This window comes from Cyprinus carpio, chromosome B20 (genome assembly GCF_018340385.1).
Source record: "Cyprinus carpio isolate SPL01 chromosome B20, ASM1834038v1, whole genome shotgun sequence".
Classification (NCBI taxonomy): domain Eukaryota; kingdom Metazoa; phylum Chordata; class Actinopteri; order Cypriniformes; family Cyprinidae; genus Cyprinus; species Cyprinus carpio.
The window spans coordinates 724,380-746,137 of NC_056616.1; the positions used below are offsets into that span (position 1 = coordinate 724,380).

At 41.3% G+C, this 21,758-nt stretch overlaps 2 protein-coding genes across 2 annotated transcripts in view; both read right to left on the reverse strand.

Moving 5' to 3' along the window:
- Positions 1–14,384, reverse strand: si:ch211-241j12.3 (uncharacterized protein LOC566552 homolog). Its single transcript, XM_042746251.1, has 11 exons — positions 13,761–14,384; positions 13,188–13,280; positions 12,724–12,831; positions 9,733–10,932; positions 8,727–8,849; positions 8,488–8,616; positions 6,794–6,986; positions 6,244–6,368; positions 5,097–5,275; positions 2,029–2,162; positions 1–1,008 (listed from the first exon to the last, which is right to left on the reverse strand). Exons 4-11 carry the CDS (start codon positions 10,930–10,932, stop codon positions 782–784), a joined length of 2,310 nt encoding a protein of 769 aa, XP_042602185.1. The 5' UTR covers positions 12,724–12,831; positions 13,188–13,280; positions 13,761–14,384; the 3' UTR covers positions 1–781.
- Positions 12,626–21,758, reverse strand: part of si:ch211-241j12.4 — a 15,950-nt gene continuing 6,817 nt past the window's right edge. The window contains exons 7-17 of the mRNA XM_042747448.1: positions 20,567–20,727; positions 18,210–18,356; positions 18,025–18,127; positions 17,124–17,252; positions 16,531–16,716; positions 15,898–16,112; positions 14,468–14,641; positions 13,762–14,370; positions 13,188–13,302; positions 12,724–12,831; positions 12,626–12,640 (exon numbers count right to left, since the gene is read on the reverse strand). Coding sequence (XP_042603382.1) covers positions 12,626–12,640; positions 12,724–12,831; positions 13,188–13,302; positions 13,762–14,370; positions 14,468–14,641; positions 15,898–16,112; positions 16,531–16,716; positions 17,124–17,252; positions 18,025–18,127; positions 18,210–18,356; positions 20,567–20,727 — 1,962 coding nt within the window. The remainder of the gene's footprint in view (positions 12,641–12,723; positions 12,832–13,187; positions 13,303–13,761; positions 14,371–14,467; positions 14,642–15,897; positions 16,113–16,530; positions 16,717–17,123; positions 17,253–18,024; positions 18,128–18,209; positions 18,357–20,566; positions 20,728–21,758) is intronic.

Below are 21,758 nucleotides of genomic sequence, written 5' to 3' on the forward strand. Positions count from 1 at the left end.
TCTGGTTTAGAAATCATATTTATTGTAAAAAGGTCCAGACATTAGCCAGTTAACAGACACAGATGCTAAACACAAGCTGGGTTCACACTGCATTCACATTGAGCAACATACCAAGCGCTTCGTTTAAACTGAACACAACAGGATTTGGATCAGCTAATGAACATCACGTAAACGAGAGCAGACCTCACAGAGATGAACAGACGAGCCGCTGACGGATCCATATGCAGCTCAGAACCACCTCAGATGAAACAAAACCCAAGTGAAGATACAAATGAAAAGATGTGAAGTGAGATTTATGCAAATCAAATCAATCCTGCTCAGCAAATCAAAACAGCAGACACACACACACACACAGTGTCTGAGGAACAGCTGAGAAACACATGATGGAGGGAAGGATCCGTAGCACGTCCAGTACAGTGAAGCAGATTCAGATGTAAATACAGACGCAAGTAATAGCTGCAATGTGAGCCTCGTGAAAAGCATCAAAACACTGAAAAGGTCACATTAATATCTCATAGATATATTTAACGATCACATTTACATATTAGACATGATTGATTAGATTATAATTAAAATGGCAAAGAGACAATCTGATTGATACAACCAGTGTATGCATGTAGAGCTCAGAAAGGTCATTTTTCTCTTGGGAACTAAAAACATGCTCAGGAAGAGTCCTACAAGACTCGCATCAACACTTGGCACCTTCAATACACTCTACAGCACCAAAAACAACAAAAACCCTGTCTAAAAGTGTTAAAAGCGTTTTAAGATGGGTGACGGCTCAGAAGCACTTCCTGAAGACGATCTGCGGGCCGAACTCCTCGTACTCGTCTGCGCTGATCCAGGCGCTGCTGAGGTCGGCCATGTTGGCCAGCGCCGCTCCGCCGCGCCACACGGAGAAGTCTCGATCGCTCGGGCTGCTGACGCTCACGCTCAGATCCGCCGGACACAGGAGCCGCATCTCCTGCCGCAGACGTGCAGGGAGCCCCGGCAGCAGTGTGTTCCCGCCTGCGCCACACACACACACACGTCACTAGGGTTGTCACTAACAATTATTCTGGTAATCGAGTAATCCGATAATTATAATTATTTTCTGTGGGAATAAAAATAGACCTGAGTGAAGAATAGCTTTTAAAATGACTTGATGCATATATAATAACAATGAGGCAATAATAATTAACTCCAATAAAGTATCAAAAGCAAGTAATCATATGATTTTTATTGAATAAAATAGAGCTAATGTACATTACACAAATGTCAGCAGAGAGCTAAGACTATTGTGTCACACTTCACTGTGCAATCTAATCCTCGTTTAATATTGACTAAACATTTAATTCAAATGTCCACAATCTTTAATATTTGCCCATTTCTTTACGACATGCTACAGTCACTGTAATTTCTTGATTATGTGGACATCAAAACGTGTAAACTCAGAGCAAGTATTTAAACTTCTTTTGAAATCACGATGAACAGTTAGCATATTGATAACACATTGATGCTTTTCACTGGTTTATAAATTATTTACCTCACAAATCTGATGAAACGCCACACATTGCCTTCCCAGATGAACGTTATAATAAACCCATACTCACAACAACACACAGAGATGGAGTCCGAGACGCTCCACACATGTAAATGAGAAGAGTTTGTGCGGAGCAGCATTTATTTACTGTGAACGGAGCCTGACACACATGTACGTAACCTACACGCATATAAATAAAGTGCATGTATCGTAAACCGGCATTGCATACATTTAGTTGAATCGTAGTGTTTGTGAATTCACAATAGCATTATGCTTTATGATTTTTAAATTGGTTTAATATATCATGCAGCTTTGGAATACGGTCTAATGCATTCCATGGATTCTCGTCTGTGAAATGTGCCACTTCCAGTATTCAGAAGATTACTCGACACGCGCAAAATGAAATTGAGGATTTCTCAAAACCGAATACTTGAATAGAACGGAGGTATCGTTGCAGCCCTACACGACGTCACACACCAGACCACAGTGCATCAGATCAAGCTCACCTGACAGCAGGACGTTTCCCACAAAACTGCGCCGCAGGTCGATGTCTGACTGCAGGATGGATCTGAAGACACTCTCGTGCATCCCATAATGATCTCGCCCGATCAGCTCCGGCCTGAAGAGGATCTCCGGTGCCCTGTGAGACCATATCAGACAGTCTCTCAATAAGTCACACAAACACACACAGACTCACAGCCAAGTACATGCGCATTCTTCATTCAGGGGTAGGGATGGGTAATATGGGCTTAAAAATACAAATCACGATAATTTTTGGTATTTATTGCGTTAATGATATCAAAATGGGGTGTTGTGAGCATTACTGAGTACACGTAATGTAATGACTGTTTAATTCCCTGGAAGCCAGAGGGCGCCCTTGCGCAGAAACTCCACGTATGCGTCGCAGAAGTAGTAGCGCTGATGACGCTCCTGGGGTCTCATTTATAAACATTGCATACGCACAAAATGGGCATAAATGCGTACGGAATTACCCACGCACATCAGGATTTATAAGAAATGAACTAATTATGTACGCACAGTACGGACATTCTAGACCATGCGTACAAAGATGAGATCAACTATTCTTAAATATTTATCTGAGAACTATTGTAACCAGTTTTGTTTTTATGGATTTTGATATATTTATGCTAAAACATAAGGATACTGGATTTTTAGCAATAAAAATTGTGCATGGCACAAATGGCATTTATACTCCATCTCATATTTCCTTGATGTCTTGTACCTTTAACAGTGTTAAATATGGTATCACGTGGATGGGAATATACATATGCAAATGATATGCATATGAGGTTATGTATAGTAAAACAAGGTGTTGTAAGCTCCATATATGGTTATCTCGGGGAGGAGTCGAGGTGGAGATGCACGTACGCACATCTACCCCTGACTGGGGTTTATAAAGGGATTTTTGCTCAGGTTCTGGCGCATGGTTTTATAAATCTGAAAACTTGTGTATGCAAAATCTAGCTTTTGTGCATACGTACAATTTTAGGATGAAATCTATGGGGAGTTTTATAAATGAGGCCCCAGGACTATAAAATTACTTAAAATAGTATGATTTCTGCCTCATTCAGTGATATGAAACCACATTTGATCACAAAAAGTTATTTCAAACACTTGACTTGTTACTTTGGAGAAAAGACACGTCAATAAATGATGTCTTTGTTGGACAACAGCTCTGTAAACAGGCTCACACACAAGCAAAACTGTTACTGTACTACTGTAGTATCTATTTATTCCTTCTCTTTCTAGCTTGTACTTATTTGAACAACGTCTAACACTTGGTATTACAAGCACTTCCTGTGTCTGTTTGCCTCTTTAAGAAGAATCGCTACATGTATTCCCCAATTGTAAGTTGCTTTGGATAAAAGCGTCTGCAAAATGAATGTAAAGTAAATGTTTAGCGATAAGCTCCTCAATTTCACATCCCCCATCCTCCGTGTCGCTCCGCACGCTCGCACCCGTTAACAACTACACTATTGCTATTATCGCAGGAAGACCCATTCTTATTGTTGGGAGAACATTTACCGGTATATAGCAAAAGATAGGATATTGCCCATCCCTCTTCAGGGGTAAAATAAGTTCTAAATACACAAGCAGTGGATTACTATCAGCGAACATGAATGTGTTAATATTGCTGCTCGCTTCGTCTCTCAACAACAAAATGTGACACTGGGGTCGTATTACCGAAAGTTTCTTATCGCAGGTCTTAACTTAAGATACATTTTAAATAAGGATTTTTCACAAATTTATATTACAGAAGCAAATCCTAACTTGAATTGGGATTCTTAAGAAACTTTCTGCAATACGCCCCCAGAGTCACACGTGAAAGGTTGCCAGGTTGGGAAGATTAAGTAAACTATCTGACTGGGGGTTTAAACGCTTGACACCTGGCAACCACAAGTGTTCACAGAGGCTTGTTACAAAAGCAAAACAATGCAAATGGCAAATTAAAATGAAGCATTCTCAGGAGAAATAACCAACAGGCAAACAATCACAGAATATGATTAATAAACTGCGAGAAGCAGAAATCATGACTGCTACTGAAACATGATTCGTTGTGCAGCTGTATCTGAACTGACTTCATTTGAATAATGACACTTGTCTTTTAGAGCTGCTTTACAACACAACCTGAATAGTCTCCATTGATTCTGCCATTTTATCACTGGAACGCTGCTTTGACAGTCTGTACTGCATGAAGCACTTCAGAAATAAAGATGACTGGACGGCTGTGAGAAAACAGCAGTTCAGAAAGCATCGGATCATAGAGACATGGCTATGTTTGCACCAGCTCTGCAATTCAGTACTCTAGTCAGGTTAAAGTCACATGTCCATTCATATCGCACTTTATCCTCCGGTTTCACAAAGGCAGCTTAAGTCTAGTCCCAGACTAAAATGCATTGGAGCCGTTCTAACTAAAAGAAACTTGCACTCATATCTAAAAATATGTCCATGCCTTTGATTTGTCTTGATGTACACCAGTAATGTTTTTCCTCCGTGTATTTAGGTAGCTGTTATACACATGCCTAACTGAACTACATCTAAGCCCCGTCTGTGAACTAGGGATGTTCCTTTAAACCGGTTAACTTAAGCGACCGTTAAGATTTTTGACCGATTAATACCATCAGTTAAACTGTTTAAAAAGTCATTTATTTATTCTTCATTAATTTATCAATATTTATAAAGGTTTGCTGCATGGTTAAAATACGCTACATGTATAAACAAATTGTGTGTTTTTAGAGAGAGAAAAAACAAAAACAAAAAAAAAAAAAAAAACAAATGTTAGTATTTTTACCGGGTTACAGACACTTATCCTTTCTAATTGAATTCAATTCTAATTTAAAATGAACATTAAGGAAAACCATTAAAGATCAAGAAAAATAACAAAATTAAAAAAAAAATACAGTGAATAAATCAACACTCAACTTTAGAGCAAGCAGCTTTACAGTATTAAAGATGAAATGCAGTGTAGAAAGCTTCAGTGAACTCTCCACCAGAGCACAGCACGACGCTGCTCATTCAGACACACAAGACTCCAGCAGAAGCGCTCAGTTACCGGAAGCGTTCGGAGGCCAGAGAGACGATCCGCCCGTCAGGAAGTGTGTAGTGCACCTCTGAGGCGCTCTTCAGCTCTGCGTCGTAATCCAGCGCCACACAGCAGCACCTCTCCTTCATCTCACGCACGATCTCCAGCTCCGCAGACGTCTGCATGCACACACCCTGCTCCAGCAGCAGCTGCAGCACACAAACAAACACAGCTACAGGAACAAGGTTCTTCACTTCTGAATGTGTTCCTACAATACTGTTAAAAACAAGAGTGGCTGATTTGTTTTGTGACACTTAAATAATAGCAAACAGCATTGAATTTATCTTCATTTGGATGAACAGATCTTAGTCTAAGTGAGAAATCAATATAAATCAGCACTAGCGTCAGTCAAGTAACTAGTAAATCAATATTTCTTTGAAATGTACAAAGACATATCAGAGTTGCTTTAAAGTAACACAAGTTACTCTTGTTTTCCATTTATTGACTGACTCCTGTCTCTGTGTCGAGTGCACATGCACTTCCTTCAGACTGAGGCTTATTCATTACACCGTTATATTTTGGGGATCATAAAAGCCCTTTCATACCAACGGTTTTTTGGTTATTAAACAACAAATAGCAAGCCCAACTCATGTGGCAAAAAATATTGCAATTGTAATTGCAATTAGTTTATGGCGTAACAATATTGTATTGCATTACTTTTAAAGGGGTCATATGATGCTGCTAAAAAGAACATTATTTTGTATATTTGTTGTAATGCAATGTGTTTATGCAGTTTAAGGTTCAAAAAACATTTTCCACATACTGTACATTGTTTCTCCTCTATGCCCTACGCGTAAATTTTTATCTTCTGGGAAGATTTGCATAACGCTGCCCAATAGTGATGTAGATGTGGGGGTGTGTTAGAACGAGGTGTTTCAGGAGGGTGTGGTTGACCCTTAACTTTTATAAAGAATATCTCTGGATTCAAGACTGTAGTCTTTGCAACTTTACAGATCTTCTTCATGCACCAAGACACTCCAAAGAGAAAGGAAATATTTAAAATCGCACTGAATCAACACTGAAACTAACCACTGGAGAAAGGCTAATTAAGCGTCACTGTGGCGCTACAGTTTGCATGAGTAATTATGGTCTGGTAATGAGCAGTGCTCTTGTGCACCTTCTGGAGCTGCAGGGTGACGTGGGATCCGGCCAGATCAAAGCGCTGCACGGCGTGAGGCAGACAGTAACCCTCGAACACAGGAACCGTGTGACTGACGCCGTCCCCAGAGTCCAGCACCACCCCTGAACACACACACACACACACAGAGACAGAGACAGAGAGAGAGAGAGAGACAGAGACAGAGACAGAGACAGAGACAGAGAGAGAGAGAGAGGTCACTGACACAGATATCACAGAGCTCAGAGATGATGATTCATTAGCTTTCAGCAACTAAAATACTGAACATTTCTTCAGTAATTCAGCCAAACCATTGGACTGAAAATATACATCCAAAGTACATTTATCCAAAATATTTATCCGTGTTCTTAATTCTGTAATAGAAGTTAATGGTCACAAATAATTGAGATTTTTTTTTTACTGAAAATGTTTTGTTTACCTGTATGTCATATGTAGGACTGCACAACTTGGCCAAAAACAAATAAAAAATAAATAGTGTCATATGGCATTTTTAACAGTGACGTCATTGGTGTAAGTGGAGTCGACTGACCGGTGGTTCGTCCCGAGGCGTAGAGCGCCAGAACGGCCTGCAGGGCCACGAAGGCGAGCGGGACGCTGAAGGCCTCAAACATCAGCTCCACCGAGCGCTGGCGGTTCTGCAGCGGGTTCATGGCAGCTTCGGTCAGCAGCACGGGATGATCCTCCGGAGACACACACAGCTGCTGGAACGCATGATGCCAGATCTACAACACACACACACACACGAGAGCATCACATCCTGCACCACTGAACCACACCAACAGAGTTAGACACGATGTGAAGACTGTCTTGTTTATGCCCCGGGTCAGTCTTCAGTCATTTTACCAGCCCTGATGAATCTTTTTAATACAGATCATTTCTGATCTTGCCATTTAAGGATAAGCATCGATGATAATTTGCCTGCTAGATATTTACTCTTTAATTTGTCATTTTCATCATCTTGCACTGGTAATGAACCTGCACAAGCATTCATGGCTGCGGTTGCCAGATGTCAAGAGTTTAAATCCACCAAACTTTTCTATAAATTAAGTAGGGGTGCACAAATACCGGCCGATAATTAATGCGCATCTCGTCAGTAAAGCTGGTTCTCTAATCAGCCTAAATTCCGATATTTATCAGGCACCCCTAAAATTTAGACATTTTCTGTCGAATGTTTTACTTCACGTTCCCCACCTGGCAACGATGTGCACTCACTCGCTCTACATTACGAAAGAAATGTGATGAGCTGAACACAGTCAAACATGCAAGTTGTAGTTTAACAAATCTCTATGGAGATATTCAGCTCAAATAAATGTGTGATACAGCCACCAGTCTGTCTGCTGTGACTGAATCGGAGCAAACCGTGAGATGATATTCTCGATGTGCTTGTGTTCTGAATGTTACCATGTATCACAAACAACTTTGATAAATGTTAAAAAAAAAAAATTTTTTTTTGAATGCATCACTGTATGAAATTTATAAGAATAATAATCTGAGGAGTACTAGTGTTAACCCCATTTGGATTGAATGCAATTTTACGTTACTTTGAATTTCTCTCATCTCAACTAACGAAACATGAATGTTAATATTTGACCAAATAAAGCAATACAAATATTACTGAAAAGTTTAAACAATTTTATTTTACTTGCATAAAGTTTCACTTTCAGATGAAAAAGAGACCGAATGATCATGCAGTGATGATTGGTCAGCGATTCCTGTACAAACGTTCAACCAAATTCAGTCCCACAAGTGCGAGAGATATGGGCAAAAGGCGATATTGTAAAAGTTTAACACTAATATAACTCTATATACTTGGGTCAAAATGACCCAAAAATTAAACTAAAGTTTTTAAAAAGGGTTATATCTCTTAAATTGTTTAAAAAAAAAAAACAATTCTGGAAGAAAAAAATTTCATATTTATATATATATATAATATTATATTATTATATATATATATATATAATATATATAATATTATACCCCTTCCCACTCCATATATATATATATACCCCCCGATTATATATATATATATATATATATATATATATATATATTATATTTATTTTTTATTTATTTTTTTGCATCTCTTCTGGGTCAAAATGCACCCAAATGTGTCAGGAGGGTTAAGAAAATCTGGCAGATAAAAATCTTTCATTCCGGTCAAAGAACGATCATCTAATCTCCAAAAACACTGCCTGCCTGTTTGGGCGAAGTGAAAGCACTCACCATCTCCATCTCATCCCAGTTGCTCACAATGCCGTTTCTGATGGGATACTTCAGGGTTAGCACTCCTCTCATGTGCTGCGCATCATGCCCCACATACAGCTCTCGCTCCACACTGCCGTTCATTACTTCCTGCAACACGAGAGCATCGGCTTCATGGTGTGACATTATAAACAATCTAGCAGTTGAGACTTCTCCACATGCATGCAGTACACTCAGGAAAAGCAGGAGATAGTGTGTACCTCATATTTGGGACGGCCGATGACGGTGGGGAACACTGTAGTAGGAAGGTCCTGGTCTGCAAACCCAGCCTTCATCAGACCGGACCCTGTGTCCAGCACGATGGGCGTCTTATAATCACTCATCTAACTCACAACAGTGGACAGACACAAACAGCCGTCTATAACAGAGACTCATATAACCGACACGCTACTGTAAACGAGAGCAACTACACTGACAGCTGAAGCAGAGCGAGATCAACAAATATTATTCCAATAGCTGATGGGGTTCTGACAACAATAATTAGACATTGTGCTGATTGCTACAGTGCTGGTATCTTGGCTGGTTTAGTTCCATCTCCTCCACTGAACTGAGCTCCAGGGGTGTTTATGCGGTTTATAAGCAGTGTTGGGAGTAATGCATGTCACATAATCAGATTACTTTTTACAAGCAACTAGTAAAGTAATGCATTCATTTACAACAATATCAGAGTTACTTTTTCAAATAAGCAACACAAGTTACTCTGTTTTCGCATGTCTTTACTGATGCCTGTCCCGTGTGGAGAGAAATCAGGAGTAAACGCACAGACAGAGGGGCTTCCTTCAGTCTGAGGATTATTCATTTCTCTTTTGGGGTCAAAGGACCCTTACAGTTGCCAAACCTATAACTTTTGGATTTTTTTTGTTACCAAGTCCAGTCGAAAAAAAAAAAAATAATAATAATAATAATAATAATAATGCATTACACAGTTACTTTATGGAGTACTTTATGGATTACTTTTAAAAGTAACTTGAGTGCTGATATTTAGTACAAAAGTGCACTTTTGTTGTCATACAGGGGCATTTTCACACCATATTAAATTTCAGTGACTACATTCTATTATCATCAGAGCAATTTATTTCATTTTTTCAGAGGTGTGCACTATCAGAAATGGTTTTGAATTTTTGCAAAGTGAGTGACTTCACTATTGTTAAAACAATAATTATAACTCAAGCGTAGTGTGTTTTCTGAGGAGGCTGTGGTCTCCACCTGTCTGCTGGATGCGTGGAGCTGCAGCTGCTGGAGAGTAGATCCGCAGGCCGCTCTCGTGGATCCTCCAGCGTCACGGACCACAGACCTGGAGTCCTCGGAGTGCCCTGGGCTCTGTCCACTGCACAGCCATGCGGTGTTGTTGTTGTTGTTCTGCATGAGCTTCGAGGGAACGACTGACAGCCCTGATTCCACCTGTGCTTCACAGTCTGATGGACGTCTCTCCTCTGGTTGACAAGTGCGGTCGACGCTCCCATCGGAGGTGCCTCCAGGATCAAACGCACCTCGCACATCACCACGGTCCTGAGTCGAGAACGCTTCACCCGTCTCCAGCAGAGCTGCACCGTCTGGACAGTCGCAGGAAGACTCTTCATCCTCCGAATGCTCAGGATGCACGTTTGCTCTGGGTGGGATAACTTCCAGTTTTCCAGTCTCAGACAAACCACTCAATGCAACCGGCTCACTGTGACCAGACTGAAGGGATTCAGAGTCAAGACGTCCGAGGCTCGCGGTGGAAGCAGGCTCAGAAGTCAAACTCGAGTCTGAGAGATCAGCATCTCCAGCTGGATCTGGACTGGGGCACGCCTCTGCGTTTGAAACCAAGTCAGAGTAGTTTCTCTCAACGTCTGTGCGCTGAGGTTTGTGTGAGTCTGGGAGCGACTGGAGCCCACAGCTCCTCAACAGCTCGTCCAGATCTTTCAGCATTGAGTTCCTCTCCATGACCGAACACGTCACAACCCTGTGGCCTTTGCTCAGCCTCTTCTTGGCCTTGCCCGCTCTCTCCATCTCTCTGCTCAGGCTTCTCTCCATCTTCTCCACCTGCCGTCTCTCCTGCTCCAGCTGCTGCAGGAACACGCTCCTCTCCCTCACCTGATCTGCCGTCGGCTCCAGACTCTCCGTCTCTCTGCAGCGCAGTGCCTCCAGCTTCACACGCTCCTGAATAATTTGCTCCTCCAGAACGTGAATGTCTCTCAGCCCTCGAAGGATCCCGCTTCGGTGCTCCTCAGGGCATCCCGTGTCCCGCTGCACAGGCCCTTCACGTGTGGATGGACTTTTATCGGATAATCCTGAGGCGTCCGAGTCATCTTCACAAACCTCACAGGATCTCAGCGTCTCTGATTCAGGGGAAGTGAGGTCACTCTGAAGGACATTGTCGTCCAATCCGATCACGCCAGACTCAGCCAGCTCTCTTGGGGACATCTAGAAGGAAAAGTGCACAGGCACGTGAGGCCGTGAGCAAGGGTGTACATTTATTCTGGGGGGGGGCAATTTAAGAGGACATAAATACAGCCAAAATTGTACTTGTGAGGATAGATGTGTACACAGCATGGAGACCGTGTCATAGGTTCACCACGCGGTCATATAATTAAATTATCTTGCGTCCTTCACATAGTATTTTAGGTTTGGTCTGGGACGTCTTGTATTTATATATTCAACTGCAGCAAGCGCACTGATCTGTCACTTATATTGATAACCAAATACCAAACAAAACACAAGCTCAATATTAAAATAATATCAGGTCACACACAGGCTTAACCATCTACGGTACTAAACAAGCAAAGCTAGGTAACCTTATCACTATATAAATATATGTATAGCAAATATATTGAATATCATCATTTTTTGTCATGACTAATTTAATGATCCTGCATCAGAGTGTGAGAGAGTGTGTGAGTGCGGATAAGTGAGCGTGTGCGAGTATTAGTGTGAGTGTGAATAAGTGTGTGAGTGTGAAAGTATGAGTGAGTGAATGTGTGTGTGTGTGTGTGTGAGAGAGTGAGTGCGATTGTGCGAGTAGGAGTGCGTGAGTGAGTGTGCGAATGAGTTTAAGAGTGAGTATGAGTGTGTGAATGAGTGTGAGAGTATGTGTGTGTCTGAGTGAGTGTTGCTGAGGTAAAGGGGGAAAGCAGGCAGTGGACCAAACCACGGTGAGGCAAGGGAGAGGGGACTCAAACCGTTTCTAAACTTAAAACACTTTTACGCATTTATATTGTTTTACTACTTTTAACACTGTCCCATTCGCGGATTTATCGGACCGTAAACAAACCTGCCGCAACTTACAAAAAAAAAAAAAAAGGGAAAAAAAAAAAAAAAAAAAAAATGTTGCAAAAAAAAAAAAAAAAAAAAAAAAAAAAAAAAAAAAAAAAAAAAAAAAAAAAAAAAAAAAAGTACAAGACATCTCAGTGGAATTTTAAAAAAGTGCAAGGTCTGTAAACGTGTTTTTAAGAGCTGAACTTCTTTAAACTTGAGTGGCGTGTTCTAGAATGCTGTATCATGTGTCAGAAGCTGCTATAAAAGACCCGAGATGAGCACTCAGCATTCAAAAGACATCCATAGCACGTTTACATTGAAATACACTGGAAAACTGCAGTGGAATTAAAAAAACGTGTTCTGAGTGAATGACTCTACTAAAAGCTACTTCACAAATACAGACGGCAGAGTACTGAATAACACAAAACAAATCACATAGAACAACATCTTTGAAAAGTTGACAGCGGAAAAAACACATTTTAGATCCCCAGATATAAATAATGACTCGAGCAGCAATTTCACCACAAATACAGACAAGTGATACCACCACCAGAAATACTTCTTGTACACTAGAAATAGTGTCTGCTTTAATATAAAACACATGCTCATTGTGACGATTCACTGACGCAGCACTCACTGTGTCTCATTTAACAGAGGCATGACTTTTAGGGTAAGTTAGGACAACTTGAACAGCAAAAAATAATGCGATCATCTACCCCTCTATTAAACAAAAATGATTCCATTATGTAGAGCTGCATTCTTAGTTGCACAGGAAGTGTGTGTGTAACGATTAAAATGTGAGTTTGTGAAATGGACTGTGCTAAATTGTTGCTATAGTAGCATAAAAGTAATGCTAGAAAGCCTATGCATTTGGCAACTGAATTAAAAAAAAAAAACTATTATATCTCATAATTAATCTATTTTCATATTTTGAGTGAGGCCAGGCGAACTCAGACTCACCGGATCGAGCTGGTGTCCTTCAGTCCATAAGGGCCAGTGTTTGTGCAAGTCCTCTGACCTCAACAGCTCATCCAGCACCACCTCCTGTGCAAGCACATTCTCCTCCTCCTGAAACATGATTCAGAGCGGAGTAGGGTTTTAATGGCACACGTACTCCTGTTGGAAATGATCATTACAGGTCTTCTGGTTCAGTATGCATGTATAGCAAACAAAAACAAATTAGACTGATTTTGGAATTTAAGAAGCAATATTTTTCTTCATCTATGCTCTCAGTTGATGCATGAATTAATGAAGCATTATATAGAACACATTCCATCCAATAATCACAACAGCTTTGTGCTTTGCTACTTCTGATTAAAAATTATCAGATTTTGAATTGTTCGTTTTATCATAGAATGCACATTTAAGGCCCTTTTGGCGCTCTTTAATGTGCCGTGGTGGATCGCTGTAGACAAGACACACACCTGTAGTATCTCAGCTGCTCTGTCTAAAGTCTCCTCCACCTCTCTCAGCTCTTGTTGCTCTCTCTGAACCCAGTCACCGAGAGACACGTCCAATTCCCAACAGAGAACACAAACCCTTAGAAGAAACATCTGAAACATCCAGCAGAAGCACAGCACGCACATCTGACTCTGATACTGATCACTACAGTGTGCAATTGAAGTAAGCGTTACACTAAAATATAAAAATTAAATGAAAACATGCTTCAGGTTTGTAGAAATGTAGCACTGCATCAGTGTCTCAATGAATAAGTGTCTTAATGCTGGATTTGTTTCATCTTTTGTCTTCTCCAGATGTTAACTGATGGACTGGAGTGCTGTGGATTACTTGTGGATTATTGTGATGTTTTTATCAGCTGTTTGGACTCTCATTCTGACGGCACCCATTCACTGCAGAGCATTCACTGCTGAGACACTGATGCAGTGCTACATTTCTACAAACCTGATCCCATCAAGAAACACCCTCAGGCATCCAAGATGTAGAAGAGTCTGAATAAATTATTAGCTAATCTTTTAAACACTTAAGGAGAAGTCTAACCGTTCGTAAGAGTCCTGTCTGAGATTGTGAAGATCAAACGTGTCCCAGAGAAGAGAAGGATCCCCATCCACCACGCTGCTGGGCTTGTCTTCGATATCTGTTAAGGTACTGGACAGAACGTTTCCCACAGGATCCAGCTCCGACTCCTCGAAGCTCTGCTGACTCTGGTGCGGAGCGGACCCCAGCTCCTCGGTCGGAGAGGGCCGATCTCGAGCCCGGCCGGGGCTCCTCGGCTCTCTGGAGGAGCTGGGTGTAATGGTGACCGTATAAGAGCTCTCCAGATCATCTATCGGGAGGCTCAGCCAGGGGTTCTTGGGCAGCGTAGCGGAGCGCTTCACCTTGATCTCAAGGTTCAGAGAGTCGGAGGTAATTTTGGGAACGATCTGAATGCTGGCACGAGTGGAGTCCCGCTTTAAACTAAACCCTAGCGCTTCACGCTGGTCTTCAGAATCAGACACGCTCACAATGTTCTCCTCGTCAATCTGTCCATGCAGAGGTTTCGACTTGAAAGCGGAGTCTCCATTTCCCAGAATCCTAGGCAGCGGCTCTCTTCTGCTCCTGCTGTCCAGGTGACTGCTGGCCGCTCCATCGAACCCGGAGTCAAAGGAGCTGAGAGAGAGATTTTCCCCCACAAAATACCACAGAGCACAAGATCTCTTGACACCACACTCCAAAACAAAACCACACTTCCAAAAAACACAACAACCCACAACACTGAGAAACCACATGACCGCAGGAAACACGCTCGTCCTCGGGAGAAGTGATGTCAGGGGTCGTGTGGTGACCCTTGAGGAACTCGTACTGCCACTGGAGGGCAAGCTGAAGGTCGTGAAGGGGGATGGGCCCAGCTGAGGTCAAGAGTCTCCTCAGAGTCATGCATCTGTGGACGGTCATGAAAACATGTTCAAACAGAAGCTTCATGATGCACAAGTCTGGGATGTTTCTTAATACACCAGCACAGCATCTTCAATGACAAACATCATTTCAACCAACCAATAGACTCCTAACACGTTTACAGGGCTTACAGAGAGGCAGAAGTTATCATCGTTAAACTTCTATAGTGATGAACAAACTACAAATCAGTTTTGCATTCCATTTGCCCCAATAACAAAAGATTCACAACAGGATTTCTATGACTTTCCAAAAGGGGGTGGGGGGGGGGTAGATGGAGAGATTACATTGGCCAGAAGAGAGAAAATAAATTTGCCACTACTCCCGAGCTAGAATTTTGTTTACTTTGTAAATTAAAAAAAAAAAAAAAAATCCATCTGACTAATTTAATAAAACAATGTTAATAACTGTGGAAATGCATTACTTTACTGTGACAACTCTTGCCAACCTGCAGAAAAAAAAAAAAAAAAAAAAAAAGGCCTCTAACACTAGCTTGCTCCATTCTTTTTCTATTCTATTATACTATAAAAAGTGTACTGTGTTAAGCTAACTGAGTCTTGTTATAGCACTTGTGTATCATTGCTCTTCTGTTGGTTTTGATTACTTCTATTGTCCTCATTTGTAAGTTTTTGGATAAAAGCGTCTGCTAAATGACTAAATGTAAATGCATCGAAACTTTAGTAAGATGCTTTTTGGCAGTTATCAGTCTATTGTGTGCATGCATGACATCGTCAGTATTGCTGACAACGGTCCAAATGGTTTTCTGTGGCCAGTTTTCAGTTTAAGGTAAACTGTCAGAGCATCAGTTTAAAGATAACTGTGGTTTAAATTATGACACTTAGATCCCATGCTCTGCAGTGAATGGGTGCCGCCAGAATTAGTCCAGACAGCTGATAAAAACACAATTAATGCAAGTAAATCCACAAGCTGCAATGTTAACTGATGGACTGGAGAGCTGTGGATTACTTGATGTTTTTAATCAGCTGTCTGTACTCTCATTCTGACGGCACCCATTCACTGCAGAGCATCCATTGCTGAGCAGGACATTGAGCAAATTCTCATTTTTGGGTAAACTACTCAATGCACTGAGGATTTTTACTACTACAGCAACCCACGAGTCCACACTGAACAAGGCTGCATGCTCAATGCACTGGACAAATCTCATGTTGATAAACGTCTGTGTACTAGCGATAGCACAGAACACCGCTTGTGCAGCGTAAGTGACCCCCAGTTTTCTGTGTGTACCTGTGAGACAGCTGCGTGCCAGTATGCCGAAGGTGCGGGTCGGTTATAGCGTTAGCGAGATGCGCCAGCTTCACCAGCTCCTGCACCTCCGGGCAGGGGTTTCTCCTGAGGAAGCTCTGCACTCCTCTCCTGCAGCTGGACAGGTCACAGCGTCCACTCCACAGCAGCTCCTGCAGGAGGCTCTCGCGCAGCACTACACCGTACCAGCTCTTACACTGTGACAACCAAACCACAACCCAGATTACAGATTAGAGTCAATGTAAGCAACTAATACCACACTGTAGACACAAGAACAGCCTTGTTTGGGTCTCATTTACTTTGACCTTGTGTAGTTCATGTCAAATGCCCCACTGTTCATCTGTCTACAGATACATTTACATTTATGCACTTTATTCAGCTTTCAGATGCATAAGTCTCAATTAAAAAAAAAGACCCTTATGACTGGTTTTGTGGTCATGGGTCATATTTCAGTAAGTCTTGAGCGATACGTCAGAAAATATGCTAATAGATCTGAACTATAAATAAATGTGTTTTATATACAGTAGTCAACACCTGAAGTGGATCAAAAAACATGAATATCAGATGAATCTGCTCCAAATTACTGTACAGTTCTGAAACACAGATCGCACGTACTCTGTTGCAGGTGTGATGGAAGTCAGACACGGTCCTCAGAGTCTGATACAGATGCTGAACAGCAGAGGAGAGGTTCTCCTTCAGTCTGGACAAATCCTCTAGCCACGGCTCCGCAGGCTTTCTCTCGCTGAACGGAACAGTCTCCGCTAACGTGTGCATGACGTCCTCCGCGCGACGAACCAGCGCCTGCTCACAAGAGATCTGGTCACAAACCCTGCCAGGCATTTCCACGCTCAGATTCTGTGCCTCTGGAACACTGCATTAATACAGGTCTATACAACACAGCCTCTCATTTCATTGACCACAGGATTCAATCAGGAGGTCTTATTCAACAGCCCGATGAAAGCAGGACAAGAACTAATCCAGCAGGTGTTTCTGTGAATCTGACTAAAGGCATCAGTTGTATCATGTCTTCAGCTGCACACATACACCAGCGTCACTGTTTGATAGCATTGTGAACAAACTGATTAGAAGAAAATAAAACATTAGTGCACATACATGCACTCAGCTCACAAATTGTACAGACACTTAGAGAAATCTGATGTGTGCTTGTACTACGCTGTCCTGTACACATACCCTAAAGTGTGACGTACCATTGCATGAGTGTATACTGAAGCCTCAAACTCCTGCCGGATCTCTTCAGCTCTGTGCACGTCTTTAGCCACTTCGATCCTGTAGGGCTGGACTTTCTCCCTGTGCAACACAAACATCTGCTCCTGTATCTGAAATAAGAGACATGAAATAAACCTCTCGCAACTATAAACATTAGCAGAACAGCACTTGGACTCAGAGCACTGTGGTGGTGCGCAAAAACATTTTTTTTTTCAAATGTGGATATTACAACTAGCATAAAGCATCATTTACAAAATAAATAGTTTGGCAGGCAAGTGTCACATCACGACCATGGAATATATTATAATAACCGTTTTATTTCCTATTTGGGTTTGTGTATGTGTCTCATTTAAGATTAACTTTTTTTCCAAAGCATTGTTAGTGCAATGCAAAGATTTGACTTCAAAAACAGTATCATAACTACTAAACTACATCTTATGGTTTTAAATCCGTATTTGACCTCAGAAAGATCTTGAAGCAGAAGAGGTGCTAAAGTCTGGTTTTGTGGTGGCTGAGCTTTAAAATTAAATTATCCTCATCTTAACTGAAGTGATGAAGGATTGTGAAAGTCTGACAGTAATCAGTGCTGAGCACTACTGTAAGATTAACCCTGCCTGCTTGAAAACGGTTCAAAGACTAATCAGTTACACTACTTCTCATTTTAAATAGGAAATGTAACAGGTTACAGATTACAAGTTACCCATAAGCACAGATTTAGCCATACCTTTAAACCCTTGTTATGCATCTTTTACTGTGGTTAATAAACCTGTAGACCATATACGTTTTTACTTGTCATAAAGCCTTGCTAGCCTAACACTTTTAGCCCTATTGTACCATCGTAAAGCACTAGAGATGTGAAGGAGTGCGGCTGGTGCTCCGGACCTGCTGGGCCTCTCGCTGCAGATGGAGGAGCTGCAGCTGGACGTGGGCTCTGGAGAACACCTGCTGCCACAGCAACTCCACCTTCTCCACCGCTGCGGTGATCCTGACACAGAGAGAAAGACATTGGGACGTGGAGACGTGCTCTTCCTCTCAGAGAGCTGGAGGACTCATGCAGACGCTCATACCGGTTGTAGTTGTGGAGCATCTCTAGTGCGGTGTGCGTGTAGAGCAGCGTTCCAGCCATAGCGTGAAAACAGGGATCTTTCTCAGGGAAACGCAGCTTCTCCAACAAACCCTCGCAGTGCTTCAACAAGTCATCCAAACCAAGATCCCTAAACACACACACACACACACACACACACACACACACATTAGAACTAGACACAGCCGTCTGCTATAGCACATGTTGGACGTGGATTTCTGTGCTGGGAGATTTGACGATATCTCTACAAACGGTCAAACAATAGAGATTTTACTATATCATTTACATTGCATATGCAAATATATCTGTGCAGATTGATGTGGGCAGGTCTGCTTAAGTTACTGATAAAAACGCAGCACGCGAGAAAAAAAAAAATCTAGAAGCACAGTAAGAGGACTATAATGCACTTGAAGCATGCACACACAGATAGCCGCCTGTCAGCATTTAAGTGAATGGACTGAAAGGAGCTCCATTTCATTTGAATGCTTTAAAAAAAAAAAATAATAAAAAAAAAGTAAAAACATCTGTTTAGGTTATGTATTAACTAGGGATGGCCGATTCCCATTTCTTTAGGGAAAAGTATTACCTGTCGTATTTTCACTCAAAATAGGGTGTTGTGAGCATTACTGCGTATAAATGTAATGACTGTTTAACTCATACTGGAAGCCAGAGGGCGCCCTTGAGCAGAAACTCCACGTATGCATCCTAGAAGTAATAGCACTGACTACGCTCCAGGAAATCCCTAATAAAGCCTCCGGTTATCGCTGAATAAAATGCACAACAGCGGTAGGGAAATTTTAACTGATGAAACTTTGGGACAAACATACGACTGCACAAAATATATGGTTTACCTGTGTTCAAGCAATCTTGGGTACTTTTATAAGAAGAAAAAAAAAAGTGCACTTTAAATACCCGGATGATTAACTTAAATAACCGAAAAAAGTAAGTGTGGGATGTTGGACACAGCACTCACTCATCTGTCGCAGCTTTAATTATGTCACGAAGGGGTGGGTGGTTATTAGACTCCGATTATGAATGACAAAATAACTATATAATTCATACACTGCATGCTTGAGTACAGAGTCCATAAGTACATACTGTATGAGTGCATAGTGCGTCTTCTGGGATGCAGCTTAATTCTTATAGTAGGGAGAAATTTTACCAGTATATCGCAAATAAGACATCACCCATCCCTAGTATTAAACATAATACAATACATTTTGTCTTAAGTGAATGTAAACAGCTGAGAAAGACCTCTGTGAGTATACTGATCACTCCATTCAGTCTTAAAGTGACAGCAGCATAATATTCCTGCTGCTGTCTGTGTCAATAACACTTATAAAACATCATCAGACCAAAAGAAAAAAAAAAAAAAATCACTCACTGCTCTAGACAACTTTAGCAGCTTTTATAAGAATCAGCACATATTAAATTCATACAGTGAAGGGACAGTTTTATTTTACATTATTAAATGCAAGTACCGGTATTATTTCTGAAAAACTAATCTCTGCCATTTCACCACTGTTCTCAAGGCTTAGGGTACTGTATGCTTTTTCTTTGCATAGATTTTGAGACTTAATGCGCTCTGTTGGTCAATAGTCCAGACACATGCAATGAAACACAAATCAGCCTGTATGCAGCTACAAAATCTGCATTGTTTTCTCAAATCATGGCAACATGTGAGCGCATAATACTGTCTGGAGCCGTGTGTCCAAAACCCTTTTCACTCACTCTCACTCCTCATACAGTGAATCGTAACACTGACTATGAAGTGAACACGTCAGTGGGTACACTTCATAGTCAGGATGAACCGGTAAAAGCATCTGCTGAATTAAAAAAAAAAAAAAAAAAAATCTGATTCCCTAAAAAGCTTAAATAAAAATGGTGCCCTTTTTTTATTTTAATTATTGTACATCTAATTTTTTCTCCACTTGTTCACTTGAACCGGTATTATTAAATAAAAAATTAAATAGAAAAGTATCAGTAAAAATTACAAACTTTCATCAATTGGAATGTTTAATACTCAAGTACAATAAATATTAAATACTTCTGTACTCAGGAGCACATTAAAAACACAGTAAATGTAAAAATACTTTTACTCTAGTAAAATTGAAGGGGAGTACTCAATGCTTTTACTGGAGTATTACTTCATTTATGGTATCTGTACTTCTACTCAAGCGCTTGATGTGTGTACTTCGTCCACCACAGGCCACCACATGACGGGGTTTACAGACAGCCCTGCACACTGGGTTTGAGAGGTAATCTGCTGTGTGTGCAGCAGCTCCTGTAAACCCCTGTAAGATTAGTGATGGTGCTGGAGTTATGACCTCAGAGCAGTACCTCCGGAGCTGCTGGAAGTGTGCCTGGTTCACACAGCAGAACTCCTGCAGCCGCTCCAGGTCTGCTGGGACGGGACGCTTGGAGAGCGCCTGCAGAGTCCAGATACAGGACGGCAGTCGGTTCACCACCAACAGGAACTCCTGCACAAACGCGTCGATCTCCTGCACAAACCAGAGCACGAGACGCTAAACCAGATTCAGCTTTAAAGGGGTCATGAACTGCCTCTTATTTTTTTTGCTGTTCTCTGAGGTCCACTTATAACGTTATCAAGACTTTTACATAAAAGAACATCATAATTTAGAAGTGATAGGCTATTTTCTGTCCTGTTTTAACCCCTTCATCAGAACACTTTGAATAGACGTGGAGGACTGTAGACTCAGAAGTAAACACCCCCTGCTATGATTGGCTAAGAGCTGTGTACAGCTGTGACCGTCTATGTCCTTCACAGATGGACGCTGCTGTGATTTAGGTTAAAAGGTCAAATTGTGCCTTGTTTGTTAACGAATCCACAGTAAAATAAGGTGAACAAAGAACTGAGTTTGTACTGACGCGGTCTGAATCTTCATTAAATATAAAGTTAATTCGCTCTTTCCTAACGTTGTGATCAGAAGGATCCCCATCTTGGCACTGCACAGCGTCTTGTCTTCAGAGCATCTTTATCATTTGGTTTCTCCGTAGTCCTGCGCGTTCGCCTCTTGTTATTCACACTTCATGCAATGGGCGGGGCTAAACATTGATGTAGAAACTGTGGGCGTGGCTAAACAGGCAGCAACGTAGAAACGGTAGGAGGAGCTAAAAACAGCAATGTATAATCGGTGGGCGGGGCTAAACAGGCAGTGATGTAGAAGCAGGAGGCGGTGCTTATCCACACTATTACATCAGAGTCGTACATTCCACAAGCTGTTGTTTGGCAGACTTCCTTCAATACAAGCTGTGTTTAGACGAACAAAGTTTTGAGTTCTGAAACTTACAGGATGTTTTTATAGTACAATGACCTCATATGTGAAAAGATCAAGGGAATTTTAGTTTGTCAGCTCATGACCCCTTTTATTATATTTAAAAAAAAAAAAAAAAAAAAAAAAAAAATTTAAAAAAAAAGTTTTTTTTTTTTAAAACAAAGTACCAAAAGAAACAAACATGCCCCATCAATCTTAACCTGAGGAGCGCACCCTTACCAAATCCCACGCTCTCT